This window comes from Oncorhynchus gorbuscha, linkage group LG03, assembly GCF_021184085.1.
Source record: "Oncorhynchus gorbuscha isolate QuinsamMale2020 ecotype Even-year linkage group LG03, OgorEven_v1.0, whole genome shotgun sequence".
Taxonomy (NCBI): domain Eukaryota; kingdom Metazoa; phylum Chordata; class Actinopteri; order Salmoniformes; family Salmonidae; genus Oncorhynchus; species Oncorhynchus gorbuscha.
The window spans coordinates 95897619-95912358 of record NC_060175.1 but is presented as its reverse complement, the minus strand read 5'-3'; the positions used below and the strand labels follow the sequence as shown (position 1 = coordinate 95912358).

At 40.9% G+C, this 14740-nt stretch overlaps 2 protein-coding genes across 5 annotated transcripts in view; both read left to right on the top strand.

Annotated features, from left to right (window-relative positions):
* The first annotated feature begins 111 nt into the window (after window positions 1-111).
* LOC124023162 (N-alpha-acetyltransferase 10-like) lies at window positions 112-4590 on the top strand. The gene is made up of 8 exons (XM_046337700.1): window positions 112-357; window positions 1831-1929; window positions 2114-2172; window positions 2257-2302; window positions 2490-2605; window positions 2904-2948; window positions 3271-3355; window positions 3498-4590. The coding sequence occupies exons 1-8, from the start codon at window positions 337-339 to the stop codon at window positions 3681-3683; spliced, it is 657 nt and encodes a 218-aa protein (XP_046193656.1). The 5' UTR covers window positions 112-336; the 3' UTR covers window positions 3684-4590.
* Window positions 4591-6389: 1799 nt separating this feature from the next.
* LOC124032305 (rho GTPase-activating protein 4-like) overlaps window positions 6390-14740 on the top strand; it is a 40595-nt gene continuing 32244 nt past the window's right edge. Inside the window, exon 1 of one of the 4 annotated variants that reach the window (XM_046344598.1) lies at window positions 6390-6557. Coding sequence is in view for 1 of the 4 variants with exons in the window: in XM_046344597.1 (XP_046200553.1) it covers window positions 14282-14333 (52 nt within the window). In the remaining 3 variants the exon portion in view is untranslated. The other 3 variants (XM_046344600.1, XM_046344599.1, XM_046344597.1) reach the window with 3 other exon arrangements.

The window sequence follows — 14740 nt, the reverse complement described above, 5'->3', positions numbered from 1 at the left end:
CTCATCCCGCGTGTGCCAGGTAACACAGTTGTCCCGGCGCACCGAGCAAACTAATCAAGTGTGCCTTCTCTGATATGTCCGTCAAAATGCTTTCCTGTCCACATTGGGTGTTTGGAGGTTATATTTCATTATTTCTGCCGTAGCCAGTCCAATCCCACGCAACTAGATGCGGGACTCACCTCTGAAACCCTTCCGGTTTATCGCATGCTTCCCCTTCAATTTAGCTAGCTAACATATATGAAACATAATATATAGACAACGTTAGGAGTTCATAAAACACTTTGGTTCCATAATTTATACATTTCATCATTTGAAATTGTGACGGTCGAAGAAAACATGAATATTCGCAACGCAAGGGTAAGTGAGCCGCCGAGTCGACCATGCAACACTGTGTTAGCTTGCTAACAAACGTTACCCAGCTACCTAGCCACCCATCCCTAATAATAACAATGCAAGGCTTTGTGATAGCTCCACGTTTGCTTGTCAAACTGCTGCTAGCTTATTTAGCTACTACGTAAATGGATTGCTACTATGGTAGCTAGCTGGATACACTGAACAAGAGTAGCTAGTTCAACTTCTAGTGTAGTTCCGTTCAAATCAAAAATCAAATGTATTTGTCACATACACATGGTTAGCAGATGTTAATGCGAGTGTAGCGAAATGCTTGTGCTTCTAGTTCCGACAAAGCAGCAATAACCAACGAGTAATCTAACTAACAATTCCAAAACTACTGTCTTATACACAGTGTAAGGGGATAAAGAATATGTACATAAAGATATATGAATGAGTGATGGTACAGAACGGCATAGGCAAGATGCAGTAGATGGTATCGAGTACAGTATACACATATGAGATGAGTAATGTAGGGTATGTAAACATTATATTAAGTAGCATAGTTTAAAGTGGCTAGTGATATATGTATTACATAAAGATGCAGTAGATGATATAGAGTACAGTATATACATATGAGATGAGTAATGTAGGGTATTTAAACATTATATTAAGTATCATTGTTTAAAATGGCTAGTGATATATTTTTACATCAATTTCCATTATTAAAGTGGCTGGAGTTGAGTCAGTGTGTTGGCAGCAGCCACTCAATGTTAGTGGTGGCAGTTTAACAGTCTGATGGCCTTGAGATAGAAGCTGTTTTTCAGTCTCTCGGTCCCTGCTTTGATGCACCTGTACTGACCTTGCCTTCTGGATGATAGAGGGGTGAACAGGCAGTGGCTCTGGTGGTTGTTGTCCTTGATGATCTTTATGTCCTTCCTGTGACATCGGGTGGTGGAGGTGTCCTGGAGGGAAGGTGGTTTGCCCCCGGTGATGCGTTGTGCAGACCGCCCTACCCTCTGGAGAGCCTTACGGTTGTGGGTGGAGCAGTTGCCGTACCAGGCGGTGATACAGCCCGACAGGATGCTCTCGATTGTGCATCTGTAGAAGTTTGAGTGCTTTTGGTGACAAGCCAAATTTCTTCAGCCTCCGGAGGTTGAAGAGGCGCTGCTGCGCCTTCTTCACGACGCTGTCTGTGTGGATGGGCCAATTCAGTTTGTCCGTGATGTGTACGCCGAGGAACTTAAAACCTACTATCCTCTCCACTACCGTCCCGTCGATTTAACCAGGGATTGTTTGCAGTGCTACAATCGCAATCAATGTCCATGTATAATGTGTTGATCCTATTCCCCACTCGTTAGCTATTGAAGTTAGTGACATTTGGATTGAATCCGTGTCCAGACACGACATCTCTTCTAGTTGTACCTTTTCTCACGTGTAGTAGTGCCATTGTTTCAATCAGTGTCCAAACCATTGACATGTCTTGTTCTGTTTTCTCAGCCGGAGGACCTTATGAACATGCAGCACTGCAACCTGCTGTGTCTCCCAGAGAACTACCAGATGAAATACTACTTCTACCATGGACTGTCCTGGCCACAGGTTAAGATGGCTTCCTCTTCATCATCGCCACTTCATTCATATCACTTCAGTCATTGTTCTTGCATTCAATCAGTCAAAAATGTAATCTAACTCATCAAGAGGAATGAGAAACATTTGATTTAGGTCTAACTAGTCGTTACTAGATGTCTGTGCATCTAACATCACCTTTTTGTTTGTCTTTCAGCTCTCCTACATCGCTGAGGATGAGAATGGCAAAATAGTGGGATATGTTTTGGCCAAGATGTGAGTATACCTGAACTACAGAGCTTATCTCATGCCATTGTTTATCAGTGTCTATCAAGCTCTCACTCTTTGTGTGGCATGCAGGGAGGAGGATCCAGATGATGTCCCCCATGGTCACATCACATCCCTGGTGAGTCTTGGTTCTGTACTGTTCATTGTAGTGCTTTGTAGCTTCAACATGGGCTAGGCAGTAGGCTATGGAGGAGCTTGGAGTAGGACGAGGGGACCTCTCATCTGCAGCACTTGTCAGGTTGTGGTTGTTGAGTGACAGGAAGGATTGTTAACAAATGTTTGGATTGTGTCTGTCCGTCTCTCAGGCTGTCAAGCGCTCACACAGACGTCTGGGTCTGGCTCAGAAGCTGATGGACCAAGCCAGCCGAGCTATGATTGAAAACTTCAACGCCAAATATGTCTCACTTCATGTCCGGAAAAGGTAGTGCAGTGTGCTGGATGTCTGTGTTGGACTTCAATAAGATGGTTCCATTTGTAGTCATTTGTATATTGCTCTTCGATAAGAATTTCCAGATTAGTTGTTGTAATGGAATGCTAAATACGCAACACTCTCCTGTTGTCTAGAGAAGTATAGACGGAAGAATTTGAATACAGTGAGACATTGTTTTTCAGACCATTCTTAATGTGACTTGTATGGTTTTATCCTGTTGATCTGTATCTGTAGTTTTTTGGTTCACAAAGCACTTGAATTGCATCCATTTCATGTTCTCCTACTGCAGTAACCGAGCAGCCTTGCACCTGTACTCCAACACACTGAAATTCCAGTAAGTAACATGGAGCTCCTCCTAACTTGTTTAAACGAACCCTCCTAAAGCAAGTGCTTATGTAAAGGTAGACGTTGCTTGTCAGCCTCGTAGTCAAAGTGAGGTTGTCTCGGGAACTGTGGAGTCATATTCCCTACTGATACATCCAAATGATGGTCTCTGCTGTAGGATTCAAATGTATCCAGAGGTTGTTTATTTTATTTATTTTTCCCTTATTTAACCAGGGATTGTTTGCAGTGCCACAATCACAATCAATGTCCATGTATAATGTGTTGATCCTATTCCCCACTCACATTCTAATCATTTTCATTCATCTCCATAGGATTAGTGAAATAGAGCCCAAGTACTATGCAGATGGGGAGGATGCCTATGCCATGAAGAGAGACCTAGCTCACATGGCTGATGAGGTGAGTTTTAACTCCTATCCTTCTTTCCAGCAGCATGGCTTGATAGTGTTTTGTATACATTGGATCCTCTCTGCCGTAAGGGTACGGTCAACCTTGCACCAAACCATTAAGAGAGACACACTGCAGTCTTTTCTGTCTATAGGTCCCACAGTTGAGGAAGCCAGGAGTGAAGGCACTGGGTCAGGAGACCCTTACTGCTACGACCACACCCGGTGACCAGGAGAAAGAGGGAGAGAGGGACAGTGGCGGAGAGAGCAAAGAACTCAGTGAAGTTAGCGAAGCAACAGAAAGCACAGACGTCAAAGATTCATCCTCCGATTCACAATGACTCTGACCTCTTTAGTAGCCATTTTTAAATTTCACCATGAAAGAAACTTATTACACTTTTTATCTCTTTCCAAATAGGAAAAAACAGATTTGACCTCAGTTTTCCCCAGTGTTCATCTTCAACTATTCACCTCAGTTACTTTGTATATTTTACCTTTACAACATACTGTACAGTAATATATATTTGACCTTCACACCGTACAGGAACATATTTGACCTTCACACCGTACAGGAACATATTTGACCTTCACACCGTACAGGAACATATTTGACCTTCACACCGTACAGGAACATATTTGACCTTCACACCGTACTGGAACATATTTGACCTTCACACCGTACAGGAACATATTTGACCTTCACACCATACAGGAACATATTTGACCTTCACACCGTACAGGAACATATTTGACCTTCACACCGTACAGGAACATATTTTATCTTCAGTGTACACAGTAGAGTAATATATTATACCTTTACAGCGTACACCATACAATAGTATATTTTACTATTACTGTGTTCACATACAGTAGTATATTTGACCTTTACAGTGTACACCGCACCGTAATATATATTTTACTTTACACTGTACAGTAATATATTTTACCTTTTAGAGCATACACTGTACAGTAATAGTTTTTTTCCCATAACCTTCTCTGTTGTCATTAGTGACAAACAAAGAAAATTGAGAATTGGTTGAAAGGAATGTTTTTGGAACTGGAATGAAAATGGATTTTGAGCTGAAATTCACGACTGGTTCCATAAGTTTAAAAAAATATATATATATTTGATGTTGTCACTAGTACTTCATCGTCGGCCACCCCACCCATGAAATCATAACCAGTGTTTTTGGATGTGTCTAAATCAGGTCTGTTAAGTATTCTTCAAAATAAAAGTTTCAAGTAATACATTTTGTATTGTATTTCTTTGCGTACTAGATGCCCAGTAAAATGTAACAAAATATTTTGAGAAATTCTTAGTGACCAATAGATAAATAGCGTTTTTGCAACCAGCACTCATAAACGAGTCTTACATTTTGATTGCTGCCGGTAGAAAAGTAATGAATAGAGCTGACAAAGTCCATATTTTACTTGACTTAGAAGCATGTGTTGCACAGAACAAACTAAGCATGCAGGTCTGTTCCTTTCTTCAATAGAACTGACCAAACAGACAGAGATATGATAGGAACAAACCCAGAGCATCTATCACCTTCACACACGTGTATTTAGCCTGCCTTGTGGCGCTATCTTTCTCACACACATTTTAAACTCTAGGCTCGATGGGACGCTACCGTCACACCTGACCAACATCTGGTGAAATGGCAGAGTGCCAAATTCAAATTAAATTACTATAAATATTAAACTTTCATGAAATCACACATGCAATACACCAAATTAAAGCTACACTTGTTGTTAATCCAGCCAACGTGTCAGATTTCAAAAAGGCTTTACAGCGAAAGCAAACCATGCTATTATCTGAGGATAACACCCCATCAAACAATCATATATAAAGACATGACATCATTTTCTGGAATCTTCCAAGCTGTTTAAAGGCAGTCAACATAGTGTGTCAACTTCTGACCCACTGAAATTATATATAATAATAATAATATATGCCATTTAGCAGACGCTTTTATCCAAAGCGACTTACAGTCATGTGTGCATACATTCTACGTATGGGTGGTCCCGGGGATCGAACCCCCTACCCTGGCGTTACAAGCGCCATGCTCTACCAACTGAGCTACAGAAGGACCACAATTGTGATGCAGTGAATTAATTATAAGTGAAATAATCTGTAAACAATTATTGGAAAAATTACTTGTGTGAAGCACAAAGTAGATGTCCTAACCGACTTGCCAAAACTATAGTTTGTTAACAAGAAATTTGTAGAGATGTTGAAAAACGACTCTTAATGACTCCAACCTAAGTGTATACTTCCGACTTCAACTGTACATACAGTTACATACACATACCTACATAGATGTACATACTTTTAAAAATAATATACCTTTATTATTCCCCACAAACCCTACCACCCTTCCCCCAATTGGAGTAAAATAACAATAACACGTAGGCTTCTACCTTCAGTTTATATATTTATACATCTTATACACATTTTACAGACAAAATCTATTTTACAATAGTTATTTTTTGTTTGTTTTTAGTCCTTCCTCTATTTCTGATGGCTATCCAGTCTGATGTCCATCCAGTTTGATTTCTATTTGTAACTGTGCTATTTCACAACATTTCTGAATCTATATACATTGTACAGACCCCGTATGTTTTACATTGGTTATCTTGTTATTAGTCCCACCCTTCAGCTCCATTCAACCCCTCCCATCTATCTCTTAACATCATCCATTTTGGGTTTCTATTTGCCATTTATTTTTCAACTGTGCTGTGATACTTCACAAAAGTACTGAACCTTTCTATTCTCATAGCTTATACAGAATGCATTGTTCTGATTAATGTCATGACTTGTTCTGATTAATGTCATGACTTTTGGGTGTGTTACCGAAGTGCAATGCTCCCATAATATATATTCTTTACTCAATAAGTTTATTATAGATGCAGACAGCCCTTACTCAGCTTAAGTGTTACTACACACATTAAGTCATGGGGGAGAGAGCGATGAGGGAGGAGGAGGGGGTGTGTCTTGAATTAGAAGAATGACTCTCCACAACTCTTGCACAACCCGGCACTGGGTGTTTTAGAAAGTGTGTCAGGGAGCGACAGAACAGAGAGGGAGAGAGGAGGGTCGTGACATTCACCCAGGTTTATGTGTTTAATGTAAAAAGGAGGAAGGGAGAAGTCATCTTTGGGAGATAAACGTTACTCAGTGTGGAAAGAAGACGGTTAAAAACAATCTCAGTCAGGTATGAATCTCATTTTCATAACAGAATAACTAGGACATTCATTTCACAATATTTAAGAATGTTGTGTGGCATGTCATGTCTTGTTTGAATTAGACAATGTCTGTTGTGTGTTGCTATACACGTTTAGGAGTACTGTAATTACCTGAATGTTAGACAGGGGTTCTGCTTTCTCTACTTGCTCTGAATGTAGTTTATCTGCTGTTTGACAGCAATAACTACAGTATATCTTGATGTGTATCTCAGACTCACCCCACTGTGAAGTATGTGGTTGTGGCTGGACGATAAACCGAAATACACCACATTAGTACAGCTGTATAGGAAAGACATGTACAGTACCTTATAACAGTTCAAACTGACCAGCGGATATCAGTTGAGATATACTGGTAGTGCCCTGTATCCTGATGATGATGGCAAGAATCTCCAATTCCTGTTGCATGATTCAATGATGATCATGCAGTGAAGGAATGGAGAAGGGGAGATGGAAAGGATGACGAATCTGTAGAAAGAAGATGCTGTGCAACAGCTACGTTCTACAAGGCATATTATAAAGTTACATGAGATTTGTTACACATTTCAAAGGGAAATGCAATGGATCTAAACGTAAACTATAGGCAGATATACAGATATACCTATACCTATCTATAGATGGATAGACGAAATCACAGGGAACGTTTATCTTTTGAAAAATAAATGAAAGGAACTGAAATTGGGAACAGTTTAAAACAGCTGTGTGAAATTGAGTTTTGATGAGTGAAATTTGGTTTTTGAAAAGAAAAGAGGAAGTTAGTTGGCAGTGAGAGAGCGATGGAGAAAGAGGGGGGAGCGAAGGAAGGAAAGTGAGTTCGTGACTCATGGTTAGTGATTCCTGCTTTGCTCTTCAGTGCGTGTGTATGTGTGTGCGTGCTTAAGTGTTTGGGCGTGTGTGCGTGAATCATGAGTGTGTGTGTGTTTATGATGAGCGAGTTGACTCATCATAACCCGCCGAACCGCGGGGCAGGCGGGGTTAGGGTCATTAAATTTTGGTCGGGCGGGTTGAATAAAGCTAAAACACTACCTTATACGGGTTTATACTTTGTCTATCGACATGTCTGTAGACAATTAGAATGCGACAAGTGTAGCTGGTCAAAACTACATTTTAATTTATATTCGGGTGGAATGTCTGTAGACCTTCGCTGCAACTGTCTGTTTCATTGTCTATAACAGATGATAAAAGTTCAACTTTGACCCTGTCGCTGCGTCCGTTGTCATGGTTACCCGACGAGCTCGCAATGAAAGTTTTAAAATTCTCTGGTATAATGCACTGCTTTATTTCGTCACACTCACAACCGTAAGCTATTTTCTGTCATTAGCTCCCCATTAACTTGTAAATAATGATATTGTTGTGAGTTTATTTTAACCTGTAATAATGAATAAAAAAGTATCTAAAGTTAAGACAGTGTCATCTATGATATGGTCATTATTTGAACTGGCTAGCCAGCTAACGTTACAAGGTGTATAGAAGGGGAGTTGCGGATGGGTTACTAGCAATTGCAGCTAGCTAACATAGCATCCCTCTGTTTGAGGCGGGGCGGCAGGGAGCCTAGTGGTTAGAGCAGGGGTGTCAAAGTCAAATGGACGGAGGGCCAAATAAAAAATTTAGCTACAAGCCGAGGGCCGGACTGTTCGAATGTTCATTGAAAAAAATTTAAATGACGCATATAGTCTAGTGAACCTAATTGAACCTACTGAAAACCTAACAAATATATTCCAATATGATCAGATAAATAAAGCAATATTTTCTTATGGCTCTGTCAGTAATCTTTAATTTTCAACAGACACAAAAGACAAATTTCCTTTATATAAAAATCCCCATAACATGAACATTAAATGAAAGAAACCGGTATTCAAGGCACCATCAGTAGCCTATATTTTATATTTTAGCAAAAGTGGGCTAAATTTACTTCAAAGAAAAAAACAATAATAGCAATTTTCTATCATCCACTCAACTGAAATATTTTAAAAATATAATTGGATTGAAATACAATAAAATAAAGTGCAAAAATCTATTAATCAAAAACAACACTTTGTTTAAGGAGAAGTAACATGCAGTGAAAACAAATATTAAACTTTAACTTTTAAACTTGAACTGAGTAAAAACTCTAAATATGTGATTGCACAGTAATGTTCACTTGTTTGAGGTTGAGGGTGATACTTGGTGGTGTCCCATCTTTTCCACAAGTTCATCAATGTTCGGGGTAAGGCTCTGAGCTGAGGAAATCCTCAGAATTGAGTGGAGGTGTTCAGCAGTAAGTCGACTTCTGTGTGATGTTTTGTTCAAGTTCATCAAAGAAAACAGTTGTTCACACAGGTATGTGCTGCCAAACATAGACAACGTTTGAGCAGCCTGGATGCGCAGCTGGGGCATTGTGTCGGGGAGGAAACGGGCGAACTCCGCAGCACCCACTGCCGCATATTTTGCCCTCAGTGCATCATTGCATTGGAGGTCAATCAACTCCATTTGGAGGTTTGGTGGTGAGCTTTCCACGTCAACAGCAAATGGGTTACCGAGCAGTTCCAACCTGCTTTTTTGTGCTTCAAAGTCAGCAAATCGGCGTCGAAAGTCAGCGGCAAGCATACCTATTTTATCAGCCAACTGTGCGCTCGGGAACGCACTGGTAGAGAGCTTCTCTTTCATGGTCTGGCAGCTGGGAAAGTGGCTCAAATTTTCTTTCCGCATCTGCGTCTCCCACAGAGTCAGTTTGGTTTTAAATGCCTTCACTGTACTGTACATATCAGAGATGACACGATCCCGACCCTGCAGCTGCAAGTTCATTGCATTCAGATGACTCGTAATGTCACACAGAAAAGCCATTTCACACAGAAACATTTCGTCTCGGAGTTGTGTTGTGTCTTTCCCTTTGCTGTCCAAGAACAGACAAATCTCCTCACGAAGCTCGAAACATCTTTGAAGCACCTTTCCCTGGCTTAGCCATCGCACCTCTGTGTGATAAGGCAAATCACCATGCTCCGTTTCTAACTCCGTCAGAAATGCCTTGAACTGGCGGTGATTCAAACCTTTGGCTCTGATAAAGTTAACTGTGCGCGTGATGATGCTCATTACATGCTCCATTTTCAAGGCTTTACCGCACAACGCTTCCTGGTGTATGATACAATGATAAGCTGTCAGCTCACCTGTCGCGTTTTCCTCTTGCATCTTTTCCCGTATCTTCTCCCCCAGTCCGCTCCTGTGTCCACACATCGCAGGTGCTCCGTCGGTTGTCAAACCCACAAGTTTTTCCCAAGGCAGCTCCATCTCATTTACACATCTTGACACCTCTTCATACAAATCATGCCCCGTAGTTGTGCCATGCATAGGACGTAAAGCCAAAAACTCCTCTGTCACGCTTAGGCTGGAGTCCACTCCGCGGATGAAAATTGACAACTGGGCAATGTCAGAAATGTCGGTGCTCTCATCCACAGCCAAGGAATATGCAATGAAATCTTTTCCCTTTTTCACAAGCTGCTCTTTTAGATGGACAACTGGTCTACTCTCTCGGCAATGGTGTTTCTGCTCAGACTCACATTTAAAAAGAGTTGCCTTTTTTCTGGGCAAACTTCGTCACAAACTTTAATCATGCAGTTTTTGATGAAATCCCCCTCCGTAAATGGCCGGGCTGATTTAGCGATCTCTTCTGCCAAAATAAAACTGGCCTTGACAGCAGCCTGGCCTTGTGATTTGGCTTTTTTGAACAGAGCCTGTCGAGATTTGAGGCCTCGTTTTAATTCCTCTGCCTTTTGTAGCCTTTGTTCCATGTCCATATTCTTGTTTTTGTCCGCGTGTTTCGTTTCATAATGTCGTCTCAGATTATACTCTTTCAGTACCGCCACACTTTCTCCACACAGAAGACACACAGGTTTTCCAGCTACCTCCGTGAACAAATACTCCGACTCCCACCTTGTTTGAAACCCCCGGTTCTCAGTGTCCACCTTCCGTTTTGCCATTTTTGATGGGTATCTGAAAGTTAATTTTACTGTGATGCTGACAACTGCTGTGCCAATAAATATTGAAATGAAGCAGCCTACTGCTCGGTGCGTCACCGTTGCATTGTGGGAAATGTAGTATTGGTGCGTGTAAAAGATCTGCGGGCTGCCGGCTTGCTGCGGTCTGCGGGCCGGTTCTAATAATAAATCAAGATCATCCCAGGGGCCGTAAAAAACCTTCTCGCGGGCCGGATGTGGCCCGCGGGCCTTGACTCTGACATATGTGGGTTAGAGCGTTGGACTAGTAACTGAAATGTTGCAAGATTGAATCCCTGAGCTGACAAGGTACAACATCTGTCGTTCAGCCTCTTGACAAGGCAGTTAAACTCACTGTTCCTAGGCTGTTCATAACTGACTTGCCTAGTTAAATAAAGGTAAAATAACATAATTGAGCTGGTGTTTGAGTAGGCTAAACTAGCTAGCTAGCTGCATTTGCTAGCTAGTAAGTGAAAATGAAACGAAATGTATCTCTTGCTTTTTTATTTTGTAATAAATATATTTGTTCAAAACTGTTAAACTATTGTCTTTCTATCTCTTTGAGTCTACTACTCACCACATGTTATGTACTGCGGTGCTAGCTAGCTGTAGCTTAATGAGTAAATTCATTATCTGATCCTTTGATTGGGTGGACAACATATCAGCTGCAAGAGCTCTGATAGGTTGGAGGACGTCCTCCTGAAGTTGTCATAACTACTGTGTAAGTCTATGGAAGGAGGTGAGAACCATGAGCCTCCTAGGTTTTTGTATTGAAGTCAATGTACCCAGAGGAGGACAGAAGCTTGCTGTCCTCCAGCTACATCATGGTGCTACCCTTACAGAGTGCTGTTGAGGCTGCTGTAGACCTTCAATATTAGGAAGGGGTCACTAAGGTTTGGTATACCGAGTGTATGGTTGCTGATGGGTTGGTTACTAGCAATTGCAGGCGGGTACGGTTGAACAAACAGCTGACCTGCGCACCACTAGTGTGTGCCCTCGCCCCCGACACAGGAAGCACCACACCTGTCTTCCTCTTTTTAAAGATCACGAGAGGTCTCTGTGGGAGGATTAGTGACAGCATAGAAAGAGAGAGACGCCAATAATATGAACTATTAATTTCATGAAAGGCAATTCGAAGGCAGTTCAGAACCAACATCTCAGGCACTAATCCTATAGTGACTGCTTGAGCTCTCAGTTAATGAATAAGGGTATGAATAAAGCTTTGTCATATTGTATTGTTAAATGCCAACAGAGAAGGAGGAAAGACAGCAATTCTAACTGCACAAGCATAAAGGAGTTAAACTGCATCTAAATGGTCAAGGGGGTTATCAACCCCTCAGGCCTTTAGCAGTCAGTATCTAAGGAACATTATAAACTGGGTAGTTCGAGCCCTGAATGCTGATTGGCTGACAGCCGTGGTATATCAGACTGTATACCACACGTATGACAAAACATTTATTTTTAGTGCTCTATTTACGTTGGTAACCAGTTTATAATAGCAATGAGGCACCTCAGGGGTTATGATACATGGCCAATATACCACAGCCAAGGGCTGTATCCAGGCACTCTGCATTGTGTCGTGTGTAAGAACAGCCCTTAGCCATGGTATATTGGCCACATACCACACCCCCTCGTGCCTTATTGCTTAAACAGACAACAGCAATGCAGCAAATCCATAAATAAATATTTTCTCTCCTTTATTTGGCATGTTAACCACTCCAGATCCAACCTAGAGAGAGGAAGAAAGAGACATGATGTCCCATCACCATATTGTGCTCAACTAAACCAGGCCTAGGCTATTGAAACAAAATAAATACTGACTGGCTTGCTCAGTCATAACCAATACATTCAAACTTCTGATTTAAGTTTAGTTTCTCTAATTCAATATAATCTACAAAACATGTAAACTACAATTGAAGGATTGTGTGAGCTGTCAGTACTGTTGATTCTCTCCCAAGACATACATAAGTTACATATTGTCACGCAAAGTTACTCTATTATTGAGCGTGTTACACAAACATTCGCTCTGTGACGGTGTTGTGTGCCTTGTGGCGGTGGTATAGTACTATTTATAAGGCAGCTGAAATGTTGCTGCTGCTCTTCCTGCATGCTACAAGTGTGCAGCAGCATGAGCAGAGTGGTGCGTTACATACCAGCTGGCTTTCTCAGAGGCAGCAGAGGCAGGCTGGGTTCAACTAGGAAATGTATTACAGAAAATACTGTTTTCAGTCTATCAATAAAATGTATTTATAAGGCATTTTCACATCAGCCGATGTCACAAAGTGCTGTACAGAAACCCAGCCTAAAATCTCAAACAGCAAGCAATGCAGATGTAGAAGCACGGTGGCTAGGAAAAACTCCCTAGAAAGGCCAGAACCTAGGAAGAAACCTAGAGAGGAACCAGGCTCTGAGGGGTGGCCAGTCCTCTTCTGGCTGTGCCGGGTGGAGATTATAACAGAACATGGCCAAGATGTTCAAACGTTCATAGAAGACCAGCAGGGTCAGATAATAATAATCACAGTGGTTGAAGAGGGGGCAACAGGTCAGCACCTCAGGGGTAAATGTCAGTTGGCTTTTCATAGCCGATCATTCAGAGTTAGAGACAGCAGGTGTGGATCACAGACTGTATCTGATACTATGGATAGGAGTGTAGTAGTGAATACAGGGAGAGTGTCACAGAGCGAGGGAAGTAATGAGTGTCATAGAGCGTTGTTGACAAAGTCATTGGAGGGACCAGCAAGTGTAGCATACAGTACATGACAGATTAGTTTTCAAGTGTTAGAAATCAATTGAACTTGGGCCTCGATGTAGGGTCATTAACTTCACACACTTAGACTATACTCCAATAAGCATGGGTACGGTGAGTAAGGATTCACTTAGACCAGGGGTCTCCAACCTTTTCTAGCATGAGAGCTACTTTAAAAAATAGTAACATGTCGCAAGCTACTATTTTTCTTCTAGTTATCAAATAGCACATTATTCTCTTCTCCTCCACCCTGCAACACTTTCCCGGGTCCTTAGTGTACAAGAGAAAGTAGTGCACTATGTGTTCTGTGAATCTCCCTGGTAAAATAATGGTTCATAAACTAAGAGGGGCCCTATAACATCTGTGATTTCCCCCCCAAATTCTGTTTGATATTTTCCCAAATTATGTTCTCACTTATTTTTCACTCTTAAAATTAACATTGTTAATAGAAAAACAAGGAAATTGCATGTTCTGAGTCGATGCCAATGCTTAAATCACATCAAAATACATATTTTTTTCAGGTCTGGAAAAATTGTGATTTTCTTTGTGTATTCCACTTTTTGTGTATCTGGCCCTTTAATTGTGCATCTAGTGAGTGAGGAATCTACCATCTAATGTGAAGGTTTAGCGATGGTTCTGTACTGCTGCTGCTCATTTCATGGCAAAGTGTGCAAATAATATATACAAATTATATACTTACTCATGATATACTTCTGCCAGGTAAGACTACTTTACAGTTAACATTTAATTGAGAAGGTTTTGCGGAAAGTACTTCTGTCAAACCACAAGTTGATTATCACATCAACTGGCTACACACGGAGTGATAAACAAACGCGCGCATCACAAAGACATACGGGTATAATATTGCTGGAAATTAATTGGTAGATATTGTGGGATAATGCCAATGTTGTTGTGTTGATTAGATAGTAGCTGGGAGTTTACGGTATCTCATAGTTGTGAGATTTGTGTATGACAGTTTACGATGGAACAAGTGAAAATGGTACTTTCAGAATCGTTTGGCGAGCTACTCATAGGTGGGCGATCAACCTGTTGGAGACTATAACGTTACACTGTAAAACAAAACAAAAATATTGTTTGATTCAATTTACAAAAGTGTATTACCAAGATTTCTTAACATTTTTTTAATGTCAAATCCAATCTGAATTTCGTGTGGTTAATTTAATCTCAAATTACTTCAACCTAGCAAAGTAAATGGAACTCAAATTAAATCAAATTGTATTTGTCACATACACGTGTTTAGCAGATGTTATTGCGGGTGTAGCGAAATGCTTGTGCTTCTAGTTCTGATTTCACAAATACCTAATACACATCTAAGTAAAGGAATGGAATTAAGAATATATAAATATATGGATGAGCAATTTCAGAGCAGCATAGACTGAGATACAGTAGATAGTATAGAATACAGTATATACATATGAGA